The following is a 19,571-nucleotide window of genomic DNA, read 5'->3' on the forward strand; positions in this document are numbered from 1 at the left end:
GCATCCCGAATTTTTCCTGACCTAAATAATCCGCGAGGACTGCCGAGCTAAAAACTCTACGCGGACTCAATCGATAGCCAATAATCATAAATCCTCGATCCTTAAATCCAATAAAAAACTCGGATTTTGTCACTCACGAAGTATCTCGCGTCTTATTCGCGTTTCTTCTCGCATCCTTGTCGCACCCTCGTTGCATCCTTTTCTCTAATTGCTTTTAAAGGACAAACTCGGAGCGAGCCTCGACTCGGCTTTATCTATTGTAACTCGATATGCAGATAAAAACTAAACCAAAATAATACCGATTTTCATGTCCGCCTGTCATCACTTTCTTATCGCGTACAAGATTTATGTCTCAATTTAGTTACTCGCACAAATTTATTTCATATATTTCAGTTACTTACATATTCGTTTATAACGATGTAGTTTTGAGCATTTTCTCTTTAAACTCGATTTATTAAAAAGGTGTACTTGATATATTATTCGTATATTACAATTAAAGCAATCAATGTCATCTGTATAAATGTTTAGATAATAAATATAATCATATAATATATCAATATAATATATCATCTATATAAATGTTTAGATATACATATATTCTTTTGTTTTTCAGCTATAAAATATTGTTGTAATTAACTTACATTAATTCATTGATAATTTCGATTTGCATTTAGAAAAAAATATATTTAAAACATTTTAACTATGTCTTCTAAAAAATTATTTGCAGATTTTAAAAACACATTTATTGTTCTATATAAATAATTCGCAAAAAATGTTATAAAAAGACACAATGCTTACTTAAATGAGGGATACTGTTAGTGAGTTATGTTACATTTTTAATCAATAAAAATTTTCATTGATTCAGTTTAAGATAGTATGTTTTATACATATAAATATTACACTTAAGTGTGAGTCCAAGAAGCAGATTTCGGATATTCACTGTAAGTCAGCCGCTCCTCGGGCGATCGGGACGAGATTTAAACGGTAGTCCCGCGAAATGGTGTAGAATTTTATGCAAAAAGAACGAAATCGCTATCGCATCCGGAAGTCGAGATATAAATTGGCCGTTTTTCGTCTGCGCGCGGTCGAATCGTGCACGACGCCGCGCATGTTGCCTGCCTTTCTCGTGCAATATTCACTGTAACGCGGCGAGTAAAATAGCAAGCCGAATGCAATCGTTCGATTAATTCGTTAAATATTTATATATACCGAAGGAAAAAGCGAACCAGAATGTAATCGTTCGATTAATTGATTAAATACTTATATATATCGAACGAAAAGATAAATCGGAATGCAATCGTTCGATTAGTTAATTAAATATTTATATATATCGAATAAAAAAGCGAGTCGGAATGCAATCAGTCAAATAGTGAATTAAATATTTATATATACCAAACGAAAAGATGAATCGGAATGCATTCGTTCAATTAATTCGTTAAATATTTATATATACAAATATGCTTACACTCACATGTCTGCTCAGCTGTCAGCTGTAGTTGCGTGCTGCTGGCGTATGCAGTCTGGTAACAGCGTGCGAGAGCTAAGACGTTTTAATAAAAATCTTGTGTGCGTAGTAAATTAACAGTGAAAATGAAGTGTACTCTGCAGGAATATATTATTATATATAATATATATATTATATATATAATATATATATATAATTATATATAATATATATATATATATATATTATTATTATATATAATATATATAATAATATTCATATAAGTAGACATTATAATGAGAAAAAAAATTTTTATTTTAACTAAATGCTTACATACTTATTTCGTATATGACGTAAAAATCGGAAACACTATGAGTCAGATTACATTGAATGATATAATCAATCCCACACAAATTATATAAAAAATTATATAAAATTATATATAATATAAATTTCTCCCTTTCTCTTTCATATATATAAATTATATTATATTATAAATTTATGTAATGCAACCTCCCACGGGTACACCTTGACGCGGTGGGGTGGCTCAGTACTTGGATGGTGCCTTGAGGTTTATTTTAAATTTTTTTATTTAGGATAAATCTCAAGGAGCTTGAAGAGGAAGCTAAGTACCCAGCACATCATTGCTATGAGTCGCACAGTGGCTCATATGTGGTATGTGCATTTGATACATTGGACGCATTGCGTCGTCGACTTTCCGTCGTCGGTGCCGTCAACGTGTCTCGGACGGCGGCGTCTCGTTACCGCGTTTTTGCATTTAACTTTCTCGCGTCATCGCGTTTTCGCGCCTCCGTTGGACTTTTATAAAAATTCCAATTTCATTATTGTCACGAGTCTCTACTTTCGATGCCAATTAACTAGGATTTCGAGTTTGCACACCTTGCACCGTGCAACGTACACTCGTGCTTCGTGCTCCGTCAAGTGATTCGGTCCGAATTGGTTAGAACTCGATCGATTGTTCGGAATGGTCGTCAATGGGTCCCTTTTCTTTGCTCGTCTACGACCACACGCACTGCGTGTGTTAACCCTGTCGAGGAGTCGAGTGGATTCCCCTAGGCATGATTTTCGCTCGGTAAAAGGGGTTGCCACCCCATTTTTTAAATTGCTAGATGTAAACATTTAAAAAATGTGGGTATCCTCTTCTTTTGCCGTCCACCAGTCTAGTGTAGCATATAACAACCGCGGGAGGCATAATATGTCTGGGCGGAGCACCTGAAATCATGCTTAGCGGGTCCAGGTTCGATACGAGATAGGAGAATTATGCGAAAAAGAGTTGGTGAACTTCATTTTCTTCTATTTCCGTCAATCGTTTCGTCTTCTTTCCGGTTTGGGCTTAATTCTTGCTCGTTGTATCGTTGCATTCCTGACCTGTTGACTCGAAGCTGATTCTCATAAATGAAATGGGATTTTCGTACCGAAACCGGGAGTGCCGTTAAAAGTATATACATATTAAGTATATATATCGCGCGATCAAATATAAAATTTTTAATCGCATCGAAATAGTGCGGGAGTGCCGTTCAGTATCGCGCGTAAAAGTGCGAAAATAGCGATAAAAATATTGCTCGTGAGTGCGGGAGTGCCGTAAAGTATCGTGCGTCCAAGACTGAGAGGAGGAGGAGGCTGAGGAGAGGCATCGGGCTCCGGCAGAGCAACCTTCTGGTGAGTAATTTATTTATTTGTAATTATATATTAAATATTAAATATATTTATTATAATTTAAATTAAACAATTAATCGCAATAATTTGATTTTTTATTTATATAGTTTAAATAAGAGAGAATTTTGAAGAAAAAGATTTTTATAAATTTTATATAAAATCTACAATCTTATAAAATTAGCTATATATAAGCTTTTATAAAGTATTAGAGAATTATTGGTATTTTTTTCTAAAATTTATTATTTTATTAATCTGCTATTATTATATGTATCGAATGTAAAATTCAATACATGTAATAACTTTTGAAATATTAATTATTACATGATGTTATTACAATTTAAATCTTCTATTTGTTATAGATCAACCTAACAATTCTGATGATTTGAGAGGAGGCGCAGGCCTAGGAAAGGCATCTTGCATCGGCGGAACAACCTGATGGTGAGTACTATTTATATTATTTATTTATATTAATTATTATATCGCGTACACGTATTTATTTGAGTCATTTATCTGAATGATGAAATAAGAAAGATTCAAAATAAAAAGGTTGTATATAAATAATCCTATAAAACTTTCTATTTAAAAAAATAGGTTTTTTAGAATTTAAAAAATTGTATATTTATTTGTATATTTATTTGTTTATTATTGCACATATCGGATATAAAATTCGGTGCGTACAATAATAATTAAATATAATGAAAGATTAATTATTTTATGAGCTGCTAATTATATGAATTTTATATTTGTATGTTACAGACAACGTAGCATCAATATTGACAACTCCGCTGTTGCGCATCAGTGTCGGTGAGTGAAAAACTTTTATTTAATTTTAAGGTAACGGATTTGTGTAGAGCTTGTAGATGTAGATTGTAGATTGTAGATTGTAGATTGATTCTAGGTCCGTTACCTTAAAATGGATGGGCTAGAACAAATTAAATCATATAATTTTTTGAAGTTTTTTTTCAATATATATTAAAACTTATTAAAAATGCAAAATTGAAATATTAATTAAAGGAAAATTTCATTTTTTAATTAATTTTAAATTATAATCAATTATTTATTTTATTTAAAATAAATAATATACATAAATACAAAACATAAAGAACATACCAGTAATTTTATTTTTTAATACTATATAATAATTTACTTTTATAATGCATACAGACATTATTTTAATTTTTTATAGTCCATCATTTTTATGTAGTGTAACATTAAAATACTTTGCTTTAATTGATATAAATCTAAGTAAGTTATTAATCTATTAAACCATATGTAATGTTTAAAAAGACCAATGAATGTAATGTTTAAAAAGAATGTTTAAAAAGACCAATGAATGATACTATAGAGTGAAAATATAGTAGAAAATGTATAAATAATGTGGAATTAATTTATTTTATCGTAAATCTTTATTATAAATTTTTTATTATAAATAATATTATTTATATATTATAAAATTTATATATTATAAAAATTGTAATCATTTAATTTTGATTAACTTGACACTATATAGCATTATATTAATTAAAGCAAAGTTATATTAAGACGATAACAAACGGTCATAATATTACGACTGTAAATGAGTGCAAAATTATGCTCATGTGAAAATAAGTAGCCGGCAACGGAAGGAGGTTTTTTTCTTCATTGATCTATGATACAGGTCAAAGTTACTTTATCCTTGGCCAAAAATAGTCAAATGCCTGGATATTCGAAAAGTAAATTAATCTAAAAACGTGCAATGGCACATAATAAACGCGTAAATTAAACGGATAAAATAAACGGGTACGCATAAAATAAATAATAACATATAGAAATAAACTCAGAAACCCGCGAAAAATAAAGAAACACTGCGTTCATGTAATAAAATCCTAATTAGGGCATATTCCCCAAATCTCAAAAAATCGCATATTTCCATTGGTTTAATTTGCAGAACAATTAGGACTGTTAGGATCATTGAAATTATTAGGATCGTTAAAGTTATTAGGATCCCTTAGTAGGATTGTTAGATAGGGTCATTAAGGTTGTTATGATCGTTAGAATTGTTAAGATCACTAGGATTATTAGCATCACCAAAATTGTTTAGGATGGTTAGGATTACTAGATATAATATTTTATATAGTAGGATTATTTATTTATTATAACTTTATTATATTATAATTTATTATACTGAATTTTAATATATACTATAAGACTTTTCTTATAGAATATTAAAATTAAAAGTTATAATGTAAGATCAAAAAATTATATATCATTTTTACAAAGCTGTACAATCAAGATTAATGTATAATATTCGACATCATTCTTAATTTTTAAAAATATTTACATTGCATATATAATGCGAATTATATGTAATGTAAATGTTTAATTTTTATGTTGTTTAAATAATTTATTGCAAAATAACATGGTCAAGTAATATACATAGACCTTGTGTTGTATACTATTCGATAGGAAATTTTACCCAAAAATTTGTGTTGTGGAGGCCCCCCTCTTGTGGAGGCCACTGGGCTTCAGCGTCTGTTGCCCCCCCCCCCCAAATCCGACTCTGGATGATAGAGCACACTCTAACAATTATTTTTTGTATAGGAATGAATAGACGCAAGTGACGCGTTGAGGCACAAACACAGGAAATAGACATGAAAGAAAAGATAAATTGTTTACTTACAGCATCGTTGACAAATGCTTTTTTATAGCAATGTTTACAATAATTGTATTTCATTTGAAAGTAAGAAATTTAAAAGCAATGATTTAAGAAATAATGTTTATGAACAAGTAACTTACAGGTCCATTATGCGTAATTCTCGAATTGGAATGTTGCCTATTGCGTCAACAACTATTAGATCCATGCAGTACAATTCATAGCATTTTTTCCATGAAAAAATTTGCGTAATCATGTAAACTCTCCGTATAATTTTCTGCTGTAATATGTTGCACCACACGTTCTTCATTCATCAGTAGTACACCACTGAAAAGAAAAATAACTATTGTTTATAAGGATTGTAATGAAATACTAATTTATAATATTTGCTCCTGCATGTTATATATTATTCGATGCGCAATTTGTTTTGAAAACAAAATAAATATTTCTTGTTATAACAGTGAGAATAGTTTTAAATTGAAGAATTCATAATTTTAGATTAAATATATGATTGCATATTTGAGATTACAATTCTTCTCTAAACTTTTTAAAACATATACAGAAGATTATTGTACATGTTTTTTAAAAAAATGTTTAAAAATATTTATTCCATTCCATTTTTTTGAGAAAATAATCGCGCGAAATAATTAATCCTCGTGGCAAAAAGTGATTATTCATCAATGACGAGAAAAATAGCGAAGTATGTAATAGAGTTTGTATTTAATTACACATAAATAATTTCAGCAACTTTCAAATATGTTAGTTTACTTCGACATGATTAATTACTTATTTTGCTTTGTTTAAAAAGTTATTAAAGAAACTAGAAGAGGACGACAATAATCTTCAACGCACGTCTTTGTATATATATTTAATAATAATTTTCAGTTAAATGATGACAGAAAATTTTAAGTGAATTAAAAATCTTATATATAGTTTTAATAAATACATATATATCTGCAAATATGTTTTTATCAATTTACTCTGAAAAACAGCAGAAATTGTCGCCTATATAAACAAAATATCATATTTTGTAGATCTTATTTTGTATGAATGAATGTCTTGAAAATATAAATCATCTCTTAATCTCATCTATGCATGTTATATATTATTCGATGCAATTTGTTTTGAAAACACAATAAATATATATCTCTTGTTATGACAGTAAGAATAGTTTTAAATTGAAGAATTCAAAATTGTAGATTAAATATATAGTCGCATATTTGAGATTACAATTCTTCTGTAAACTTTTTAAAACATATACAGAAGATTGTGGTACATGCCTTTTAAAAAAATTTGAAAAAATTTGAAAAAATATTTATTTATGTTTTCAAATAAAAAATGTTGCAATATAATTAAATTTAAAAAATACATTTAAATTAATTTAAATCATGTAATAATTAATAAATATAATTCCATAATAGATACATTAAGTCACATTTAGTATGTTACATTATATATTCTTGGTATTCTCTGTTTAACTTTGCATTACCTTTATAGTTTATAGCAGATGCGAAAGTTTTAGTTTTTAGTTTTTATATATAAAATCTATCTCAATATCGTAATATGTATTTCAAAACTGGAGTAATTTCATAATGTGTGACTTTTCATGTAATTTGGGATCATATCATATTGAAAAGCAGAAACTTTTATCCGAATATGGACTTCGAAATAAGTAGTCCTCTTCGATTACTATAAAAGTTAGAGGAGGAACATTTTTAACGAAATAAAAGAAAGAAAAAAAAAAAGATGAGTAACATTCTTCTTCACTACACTTAAGATTTTTTCTTCAGGAATCTTATTACGATTGATGAAAATTTAGTTTTATTGATAATCTTCAAAACGGTTTTGTCTGATATGTAAACTGTGCAGTAAATTTGTACTAGAATCGGGTGTTAGCAATTTCCTTTTAATGATATACGGTCAGTTTCCGGATGCTCAGTTTCGCTTTTCCCGAAGTACAGAGAATACTTTACTTCTAAACTTTACATTTCTTATCGAAATTGTAGAAATATTATGACGGTCAATTCTTTGTGTAGCTTTTAATATAAAGTAGTACATACAGAAAAGGCAAAAAAGATAGAAATTAGGAAGTAAATATTCTTAATTATGTTGTGTACCTAGAAGTAAAAGAATAATCTGTTATACTACAGAGAAATAAAGTTTCGTATTGCCTATAGTTTGATTTAGGATTATCATTTTACAAATTAGATCTTTACAAATAAAAGTCATTTTTCATTGCTCACACATATTAATTTTTTATTCTAAATTTTTTACAATAATCTTCTATTAATATAAAATATGCGTACTGTAACGATTAATCTATTAATTAATTCAGATGATATCCTATTAATTTTTTACAATATTTTTACTTAATTATTTTAATACTGTATATTATAACGTTATAAATATAACGTGATGAGTGTAAAAAATATGAGTCTAGATGTGACATATGTATCGTTATATACACATGATATGGTTTTTCGTAAAACTATATTTTTTACAAAGAAGCGTAGTCTTTTTTGTAAATGCTAATCTTTCTAGATTATCATTTTATAAAAAATTTACTTTCTACATAAATGCTAAATTTATGAAAAGCTTGCAAAATATATATAATTATATATGTATATTACATTAACATATAAAACTTATATTACATATAAATTATATATATATAAACATGTAAAATATGAACATATATATTTATAAATTTATTATATATTATATATTATATATATATATATATATATATATAATATAAATATAAATGTGTGTGTGTGTGTGTGTGTGTGTGTGTGTGTGTGTGTGTGTGTGTGTGTGTGTGTGTGTTGCGTTTGAGTGTATTTCGCAAACTGTTTATAAATTACTTGTAGTATAATTTTATTCGAAAAATTTTGAGAGTTATGATATATTATCGTATAATAATATATTATTATTATTTTTTTTTATTAAAAACATTATTTTACTTTTCTAATCCATATATGTTTATATATATTACTAATCCCATGAAATATGTCGGAACAAATTATTGATTCTTGCCGAATATAACATATTCATCACATATTCATCACAATATAATAAAAAAATGACAGTATAAAGAAATATAAGACCGTATTGATAAATGATAACAAGTTAATATAATTTTAGATTACGGATATATTTATATTATATTATGGATTATTTAAGATATATTTATATCAAAGATTTAGAAATTTAAAAATCACGAGCGAACTCGTAAATTGTCTTTAATGTAATAACAACGCGATGAAGGTAATTTAAAAAAAAGTAAGTTATGTGAAAATCTATGTAAAAAATTTGAAGCTTCTAAATTGAGAAAATATAAACATGTTTAAAATATATTTTAAAAAAGTACTATAAAATATATTATAAAAATATATTATAAAATATATACCATCACGAATTACAATAATTTTAGGTATTGAAATCTACGTTCTGCAACAGATACAGTTTTATATTTGCTTTATATTTGTCCATTGTTGTCATTTAATTTTTTTTAGAGAGTCATATTTATCAAAATATGTATTTTTTGTACATACACAAATCAATATTAATTGTTGATAAAAGAAGTCTAACAAATTTTTTTTATTTAGGCACGGACTAAGACGGAAAGTTTATGGAAAGATATCATCGAATTTTTTAACGTTTTGTTGATACTATTTTTCATCGTTAATTAAGACAAAATCATAGATCATTTGATCTAAATGATTCAGTCACATTATAATTAAAATATTAATAAGTATTGTGTTCTCAATTTCTTGTATTCCAAAATAAAACACATAATCATTGTGCGAACTTAGAACTTTATCCTTACTAAGCGAAGTAGCATTTTTGTGCTACATTGAAGTAACACACGTACTCCGTTTCATTCGGCGTGACATCGTTCATAAACTGGCTGACTGCATCATGATTGGAGAAACTATGAAATTTGAAACCATCTGTCACTTCTACAATCTGCAAAACATAAAGCTTATGACATATAAATATTTCGTGATGTATCATAAAAAATGAAGTATTAACATTGTCAATAATGTTACAATAGTCGAGATAACAAGCAGGAAATTTTACAATATGATATATTAATTTACCTAACATGGATAGCGGAGATTTTAAAACTGCATGTAAATGATAATTAATTTGGAAATATAAAAGCAGAAAAAATAAAACTAGAATTCGTAATTTAATCATGTTCCATTTAACAATGAAAAATTTAAAAACAATGATTTAAAAATAACGCTTGTTTATATGTAACAAGTAACTTACAGGCCCCTCATTTCTCAAACGTCCGAAATAATGGATTGGCGTGTTGACTAATGCACCAACAGTTATTAGATTTCTTTTTAATTCATGACATCTTAACCATCTGTAAAAATCTAGTCTTGTAGGAAACCTTTCCGGATAATTTTCTGGTGTAATAAGTTGCATCACTCGTCCTCCATTTGTCATAACCACGCCACCTAGACCTATTATATGAAAAATTTAATTATTTATAGATGAAATATTTTTATCAAACAACTTCATTATAGTTCATTAATCTCTTTATTCAATTAATCAAACTATACTCTTATATAGATAATTTTTTACCAATTCTTTTATCGTTTTGATAATGACAATAATGATAGAGACAACTTTGTATTAATGTTATGATATCATTGGTTCTGCGACCTTTAGCGCGCACTTCAATTACGTTTCCTGGTTTGCCTTCACTGAGAAAGAAGGTACCCAACATAGAACATTTCATTTCATTGGGATCGTTGATGGTTTTCAATATTCTTTCCCCAGTATTAGCTTCCTCATAACCGATACGACTATTATTAATAACATTTTCAGGTGGCGAGATTGTTGCGTTAATAATAAACTATAACAGAAATGGGTTTTTATAATGAGAGAGAGAAAGAGAGAGAGAGAGAGAGAAATATAATAAGTTAAGTTAGGGGTATTAAAATTAGTGATAAATATAATTACATTAATGTATATAGCAAGATATATTGTAAAAATGAAGCAATAAACTGTTTCTGCATTCTATTTCTTTTATAGTAGCCGATACGTTCTATTTTGTGTGAAAATTATCGATAATACATACATGACCGTTGGCAGGCATAGATTCCTTCGCGGCATAACCTGCTCCAATGACAAAGAAATTGTTGCAACGTTGTAGTAATAGACGTCGAATATTATATGTAGAATTTAATATTGGGGCGGGCACTAAGTTTCGTACCGTACCCGTTACTAAAATAGATGGATTACCAGATAGTCCTATTAAAATATAAATGTGTTATATTTATAACACAGAAAGTCAAGAATGTTTATTATTATTCTTACCAACTGTGGCAAGATTGTATGGCGGTCGGGTTAAACAAGGGCAGCTAGCAATCTTAATTTCAAATTCGTCGAATAATTGATGCAGTCCAATGTATAGAACTATATTTTTACGTATAAAGAGAAATATATAAAATATCACATATTTTAATTGACTAATGAATTTCATATACGTACCATTTTTTATGTGTTCGAGAGATAATGAATTCAAGCTCCTTGACATGATATTTTGACCTTCATCTTCAGGATCATTGGCATAATCATTGGGTATATTTCCACCCGGATTTTCACCTTCATTAATATGGTTTAGTCTCATATCATCTTCAAATCTCATGTTATCTTCTCCAATGACATTGTTTGGTTCAATATCATCTTCAAATTCCACATTATCTTCTCCAATGACATTATTTGGTTCAATATCATCTTCAAATCTCATGTTATCTTCTCCAATGACATTGTTTGGTTCAATATCATCTTCAAATTCCACGTTATCTTCTCCAATGACATTGTTTGGTTCAATATTATCTTCAAATCTCATGTTATCTTCTCCAATGACATTGTTTGGTTCAATATCATCTTCAAATTCCATGTTATCTTCTCCAATGACATTGTTTGGTTCAATATCATCCTCATTTTCGAGATGATTATTTTCTCTTAAAGCGTCATCGTTTGGTATAATATCATTTTCAATTTCTATATGATTATCTCTTCCAATGGCATTATCGTTCGGTCGAATATCATTCTCATCTTCGTGATGATTATTGGGGACAGGACGCGGAATGGGCTCCATGATGCTCGATTTATGACGGACGAGATAACTATGAAATTATTAAATATTGTTAAAAAGGTTATCAAATTATGAAGAGAGTAAAACGTATTGGAGTATTATCTCCTATTTTTAAAGATAATAGTATATTATATTAATTTTGTATTATAATATACATTCAGAAATGCACACAAAATTATATGATTTGAATGTGTAAATCCGGTAATAACAAAGAAAGTTCGCTTCTTACGTAGATTAAATAGATCGTTTCTTTAATTGAATATTATTTTTGTTTTAAAAAAGGTATATATTTGTATAGACTAATCGTTCCTTGCATTTTTTATAATGTATATATGTTAAAATAATGTCGTTAAATGATTAAAAATTTACGAGATATTGTATAATCATGTACTGTGTACATCTTCTAATACGTACGAATATAAAACATATAGTATACGAGTACTTATCTCTCTAAATATGATATAGATATTATATATTATATATTATATACTTACGTAAAATTTATGATTTAGATCGAGATATTAATTAATATTATCGTCGAAACCACGTTTTTCCTTTCATAGATCGCAGATAAGAATAACTACGCGGTGCGTTTCGAGGAGAACTGTTGTTTTAAATGTAACAGAAAACGGAAGAAGTATACAAATTATAAAATGAACGGTCACAATAACAAGTCAATATGAGGTTAAAGAAGTTTTGAATTTACCAGCAAATTTGAGAATGTAAATTCTTATATTATATTATTCTTATCGTATTCTTCAAATAAAAAGATGGTTTGAACTCGTAATTAAATTCATAAAATTTCTTTAATTTTTGGATTTAATATTTAAATTCGAGTTAAAATATGTTTTTGCGAAATTTAAAGAATTTTTTGTGAAATCAATTGTACACACAAGCGCAAACACACACATATATATACATATGTATAATATTTATGTAATATGTACATAATAATTTTAATTATTTTTACCACATATACACATATAATTTTTATATGCAGATTATTATGCAATAGTCATTATGCAATAGCCATTATCATTTTTTATGTAAATTATTATGCAGTAGCTATTAAGAGGAAAGAGGAAAAGGAAGATACTATATTTCATAAAGGACTACTATATAGTGTCATAAAGGAAAATACTATATTTGAGATACTATGCTCAGCTTTTTTCGAATTACAAAGAATATTTTACTTCTAAACTTTACCTTTCCTATATAAATTGTAGAAACATTGTAACGGCAAATTCTTGTTGCTTTCGTATTGCTTTTAATATAAAAAGTACAAACAGAAAAAGCGTAAAAGATAGAAATTAGGAAGTAAATTAGGAAGTAAATATTGCTAATTAAGTTGTGTACGTAGAAGTAAAAGAATAATCTATTATACGACAGAGAAATAAAGTTTTGTATTGCCTCTAGTTTGATTTAAGATTACTATTTTACAAATTAGATATTTACAAATAAAAGTCATTTTTCATTGTTCACACATAATCTTTTATTCTAAATTTTCTACAATAATCTTCTATTAATATAAAATATGCGTACTTTAACGATTAATATAATTGATTCAGATGATATCTTATTTATTTTTTACAATATTTTTTACATAATTATTTTAATACTGTATATTATAACGTGATAAACATAACGCAATAAGTATAAAAGAATATGAGTTTATTAGATGTGATAACATATGTATCGTTATATAAATATGATATGGTTTTTCGTAAAACTATATTTTTTATAAAAATGCTCAGTCCTTTTTATAAATGCTAAAAAATCTTTATAGATTATCGTTTCATACAAAGTTTAGCTTCTACGAAAATACTAAATTTATGAAAAGCTTGCGAAATATACAGGTATATAATTACATATGTACATAATTACATATAAATTATATAAACATGTAAAATATGTATATATATATTTATAAATTTATTATTTATATTATATATATCATTTTATCATATATATAATATATAATATATATATGTATACACACATATGTGTGTGTGTGTGTGTGTGTGTGTGTGTATTCCACAAACTTTTTATAAATTCCTTGTAGTATAATTTTACTCTGAATATTTTCAGAGTTATAGTATATTATATATATATATATATATATATATATATATATATATATATATACATACATGGATTACAAAAGTAAAATAACGTTTCTAATAAAAAAAATAATAGAAATATATTACAATATTATATATATATGTATATATATATATATATATATATATATATACATATATATATAATATTGTAATATATTTCTATTATTTTTTTTATTAGAAACGTTATTTTACTTTTGTAATCCATGTATGTATATATTATTAATCTATTATATTATTAATCTATGATATATCTATATATTATCAATCCTATGAAATGTGTCAGCACATATTATTGATTCTTCCTGAATATAATATATTCATCCAAATATAATAAAAGAATGACAGTATAAACAAATATAAGACTGTATCGATTATAAATGATAATAAGTTAACATAATTTTAAATTATAGATATATGTATTGTATATTTATAGATATAGATTTATAGATATTTATAGATATATCTATATTTAAATATATATAAATATAATCTGTATATAAATATAGATTATCTATATATAAATATATAGATATATTTATATATATTTATATATAGATATATCTATATTTATATTTAAATTATAGTTATATCAATGACTTAGAAATTTAATTTTAACAAGTAATTTTAACAAAAAGTAAATCATGTGTAAATCTATATGTAAAAATTTGAAGCTTCTAAATTGAGAATATAAGTATAAACATATTTAAATATAAACATATTTAAAATATACTATCAACGAATTACAATAATTTTAAAATATTGAAATCTACGTCCTGCAATAGATGCGGTTTTATATTTGTGTTATATTTGTTGATTGTTGTCATTTAATTTTTTTTAGAGGTCATATTTATCAAAATGTACTTTTTGTACATACACAAATCAATATTAATTGTTGATAAAAGAAGTCTAACAAATTTTTTATATTTAGACAAGGACTAAGACGGAAAGTTTATGAAAAGATATCATCGAATTTTTTAACGTTTTGTTGATACTATTTTTCATCGTGAATTAAGACAAAAACATAGATTATTTAATCTAAATGATTCAGTCACATTATCAAAATATTAATCAGTACTGAGTTTCTAATTTCTTGTCTTCTAAAATAAAACAGATAATCTTTGCGAAATTAGAAATTATTCTTAGACATCCGTATACAATTTTTGTGCTACATTGAAGTAACACACGTACTCCGTTTCATTCGGCGTGACATCGTTCATATACTGGCCGACTGCATCATGATTGGAGAAACTATGAAATTTGAAACCATCTGTCATTTCTAAAATCTGCAAAACATAAAGCTTATGACATATAAATATTTCATGATGTATCATAAAAAATGAAGTATTAACATTGTCAATAATGTTACAATAGTCGAGATAACAAGCAGGAAATTTTACAATATGATATATTAATTTACCTAACATGGATAGCGGAGATTTTAAAAATGCATATAAATGATAATTAATTTGGAAATATAAAAGCAGAAAAAATAAATCTAGAATTCGTAATTTAATCATGCTTCATTTAAAAATGAAAAATTTAAAAACAATGATTTAAAAATATCGCATTTTTATACGTAACAAGTAACTTACAGGCCCCTCATTTCTCAAACGTCCTAAAGAATGGATTGGCACCGAGTTGACTAATGCACCAACAGTTATTAGATTTCTTTTTAATTCATGACATCTTAACCATCTGTAAAAATCTATTATTGTACGACACCTTTCCGGATAATTTTCTGGTGTAATAAGTTGCATCACTCGTCCTCCATTTGTCATAAGCACGCCACCTAGACCTATTATATGAAAAATTTAATTATTTATAGATGAAATATTTTTATCAAACAATTTCATTATAGTTCATTAATCTCTTTATTCAATTAATCAAACTATACTCTCATATAGATAATTTTTTACCAATATCTTTATCGGGTTGATAACGTTCGAGACAACTTTGTATTAATGTTATGATATCATAATTGGTTCTGCGACCTTTAGCACGCACTTCAATTACGTTTCCTGGTTTGCCTTCACTGAGAAAAAAGGTACCCAACATAGAACATTTCATTTTATTGGGATCGTTGATGGTTTTCAATATTCTTTCCCCAGTATTAGCTTCCTCATAACCGATACGACTATTATTAATAACATTTTCAGGTGGCGAGATTGTTGCGTTAATAGTAAACTATAACAGAAATGGATTTTTATATTGAGAGAGAGAAAGAGAGAGAGAGAGAGAGAGAGAGAAATATAATAAGTTAAGTTAGGGGTATTAAAATTAGTGATAAATATAATTACATTAATGTATATAGCAAGATATATTGTAAAAATGAAGCAATAAACTGTTTCTGCATTCTATTTCTTTTATAGTAGCCGATACGTTCTTTTTTGTGTGAAAATTATCGATAATACATACATGACCGTTGGCAGGCATAGATTCCTTCGCGGCATAACCTGCTCCAATGACAAAGAAATTGTTGCGACGTTGTAGTAATAGACGTCGAATATTATATGTAGAATTTATTATTGGGACGGGCACTAAATTTCGTACCCTACCCGTTACTAAAATAGATGGATTACCAGATAGTCCTATTAAAATATAAATGTGTTATATTTATAACACAGAAAGTCAAGAATGTTTATTATTATTCTTACCAACTGCGGCAAGATTGTATGGCGATCGGGTTAAACAAGGGCAGCTAGCTACCTTAATTTCAAATTCGTCGAATAATTGATGCAGTCCAATGTATAGAACTATATTATTAAGTATAAAGAGAAATATATAAAATATCACATATTTTAATTGACTAATGAATTTCATATACGTACCATTTTTTATGTGTTCGAGAGATAATGAATCGAGCAGGTAGCTCACTGATATGACATCTTGATCTTCATCTTCAGGATCACTGGCATAACCATTGGGTATATTTTCACCTGGGTTTTCACCTTCATTAATATGGTTTGGTTCAATATCATTTTCAAATCTCATGTTATCTTCTCCAATGACATTGTTAGGTTCAATATCATCTTCAAATTCTACGTTATCTTCTCCAATGACATTGTTTGGTTGAATATCATCTTCAAATCTCATGTTATCTTCTCCAATGACATTGTTTGGTTGAATATCATCTTCAAATCTCATGTTATCTTCTCCAATGACATTGTTTGGTTCAATATCATCTTCAAATTCTACGTTATCTTCTCCAATGACATTGTTTGGTTCAATATTATTTTCATTTTCGAGATTATTATTTTCTCTTAAAGCGTCACCGTTTGGTATATCATTTTCAATTTCTATATGATTATCTCTTCCAATGGCATTATCGTTTGGTCGAATATCATTTCCATCTTCGTGATGATTATTGGGGACAGGACGCGGAATAGGCTCCATGATGCTCGATTTATGACGGACGCGATATTATGAGATAACTATGAAATTATTAAAAATTTTTAAAAAGATTATCAAATTATGAAGAGAGTAAAACGTATTGGAGTATTATCTCCTATTGTTAAAGATAATAGTATATTATATTAATTTTGTATTATAATATACATTCAGAAATGCATACAAAATTATATGATTTGAATGTGTAAATCCGGTAATAACAAAGAAAGTTCGCTTCTTACGTAGATTAAATAGATCGTTTCTTTAATTGAATATTATTTTTGTTTTAAAAAAGGTATATATTTTAATAGACTAATCGTTCCTTGCATTTTTTATAATGTATATATGTTAAAATAATATCGTTAAATGATTAAAAATTTACGAGGTATTATATAATCATGTACTATGTACATCTTCTAATATGTACGAATACAAAACACATAGTATACTTCTCTCTAAATATGATATAGATATTACTTCTCTCTAAATATGATATAGATATTATATATTTAGACTTACGTAAAATTTATGATTTAGATCGAGATATTAATTAATATTATCGTTGAAATCACGTTTCTTCTTTCATAGATCGCAGATAAGAATAACTACGCGGAGCGTTTCGAGGAGAACTGTCGTTTTAAATGTAACAGAAAACGAAAGAAGTATACAAATTATAAAATTAACGGTCACAATAACAAGTCAATATGAGGTTAAAGAAGTTTTGAATTCACCAGCAAATTTGAAAATGTAAATTCTTACAATATATTATTCTTATCATATTTTTCATATAAAAAGATGATTTGAATTCGTAATTAAATTCATAAAATTTCTTTAATATTATGGATTTAAAATTTAATTTCGAGTTAAAATGTGTTTTTGCGAAATTTAAAGAATTTCTTGTAAAGTCAATTGTACACACAAGCGCAAACACACACACACACACACACACACACACACACACACACATATGTATAATATACATATATATAATATTTATATAATATGTCCGAGTAGTACATAATAATTTTAATTACTTTTATCACATATACACATATAATTTTTTTATGTAGATTATTATGCAATATTCATGCAAAAGCCATTATCCTTTTTTTATGTAAATTATAAAAAATACCGGAACGGTGAAATATCTCGAAAACTAAGAATTTCAGAAAAAAATGTTTCAGATAAAAGTTGTAGGATTTCAAAAGATTTATTTACTGGCGCTATGAGTTTAACCTCGGGTAACGTCGCCAAGATCAGAGCAAGGTCACCAAGAATTTTTTAAACGAATTTTTTCAATCTTCAAAACGTTCTCGTCTTTTCCGACTTCTATTTATACATACATGATATGTAAATAGTGCAGTAAAATTTGTACGAGAATCTGGTGTTAGCAATTTTCTTCTAATGGTATATGGTCAGTTTCCGGATGCTTAGTTTTGCTTCTTCCGAATTACGAAGAATACTTTACTTCTAAACTTTACATTTCCTATAAAAATTGTAGAAACATTATAACGGTAAATTCTTTGTGTTGCTTTTAATATAAAGAAGTACAAACAAAAGAGTGTAAAAGATAGAAATTATAAAATAAATATTATTAATTAAGTTGTGTACAGAAGTAAAATAATAATTTATAATACTACAGAGAAATAAAGTTTCGTATTGCCTATAGTTTGATTTAAGATTACTATTTTACAAATTAGATCTTTAGAAATAAAAGTCATTTTTCATTGCTCACACATATTAATTTTTTATTCTAAATTTTTTACATTAATCTTCTATTAATATAAAATATGCGTACTGTAACGATTAATATATTAATTAATTCAGATGATATCCTATTAATTTTTTACAATATTTTTAATTAATGATTTTAATACTGTATATTATAACGTTATAAATATAACGTGATGAGTGTAAAAAATATGAGTCTAGATGTTACACATGTATCGTTATATAAACATGATATGGTTTTTCGTAAAACTATATTTTTTACAAAGAAGCGTAGTCTTTTTTATAAATGCTAATCTTTATAGATTATCATTTTATAAAAAATTTACTTTCTACATAAATACTAAATTTATGAAAAGCTTGCAAAATATATATAATTATATATGTATATTAACATATAAAAATTATATAATATAATATAATTATATAATATATGTATATTAACATATAAAAATTATA

The 19,571-nt window shown here is 26.6% G+C and overlaps 3 protein-coding genes across 4 annotated transcripts; all 3 read right to left on the bottom strand.

The window, feature by feature from the left end:
- Positions 1–9,522: 9,522 nt before the first annotated feature.
- On the bottom strand, positions 9,523–11,433 carry LOC112639768 (ester hydrolase C11orf54 homolog). 2 transcript variants are annotated; one of them, XM_025414746.1, is made up of 6 exons: positions 11,265–11,433; positions 11,091–11,189; positions 10,852–10,997; positions 10,353–10,626; positions 10,032–10,231; positions 9,523–9,722 (listed from the first exon to the last, which is right to left on the bottom strand). In XM_025414746.1, exons 1-6 carry the CDS (start codon positions 11,419–11,421, stop codon positions 9,582–9,584), a joined length of 1,017 nt encoding a protein of 338 aa, XP_025270531.1. In that variant the 5' UTR covers positions 11,422–11,433; the 3' UTR covers positions 9,523–9,581. The 2 variants fall into 2 exon arrangements, with proteins under 2 accessions (XP_025270531.1, XP_025270530.1); XM_025414745.1 differs by having other exon boundaries at positions 10,852–11,024.
- Positions 11,434–11,519: 86 nt separating this feature from the next.
- LOC112639758 lies at positions 11,520–12,510 on the bottom strand. Its single transcript, XM_025414730.1, has 3 exons — positions 12,369–12,510; positions 11,575–11,905; positions 11,520–11,528 (listed from the first exon to the last, which is right to left on the bottom strand). Exons 2-3 carry the CDS (start codon positions 11,875–11,877, stop codon positions 11,520–11,522), a joined length of 312 nt encoding a protein of 103 aa, XP_025270515.1. The 5' UTR covers positions 11,878–11,905; positions 12,369–12,510.
- A 2,604-nt stretch (positions 12,511–15,114) lies between these two features.
- On the bottom strand, positions 15,115–17,179 carry LOC112639767 (ester hydrolase C11orf54 homolog). Its single transcript, XM_025414744.1, has 6 exons — positions 16,826–17,179; positions 16,652–16,750; positions 16,413–16,585; positions 15,914–16,181; positions 15,590–15,792; positions 15,115–15,280 (listed from the first exon to the last, which is right to left on the bottom strand). Exons 1-6 carry the CDS (start codon positions 17,139–17,141, stop codon positions 15,137–15,139), a joined length of 1,203 nt encoding a protein of 400 aa, XP_025270529.1. The 5' UTR covers positions 17,142–17,179; the 3' UTR covers positions 15,115–15,136.
- Between the last annotated feature and the right edge of the window lie 2,392 nt (positions 17,180–19,571).

This window comes from Camponotus floridanus, unplaced genomic scaffold (assembly GCF_003227725.1).
Source record: "Camponotus floridanus strain SB8 unplaced genomic scaffold, Cflo_v7.5 scaffold89, whole genome shotgun sequence".
Classification (NCBI taxonomy): Eukaryota; Metazoa; Arthropoda; class Insecta; order Hymenoptera; family Formicidae; genus Camponotus; species Camponotus floridanus.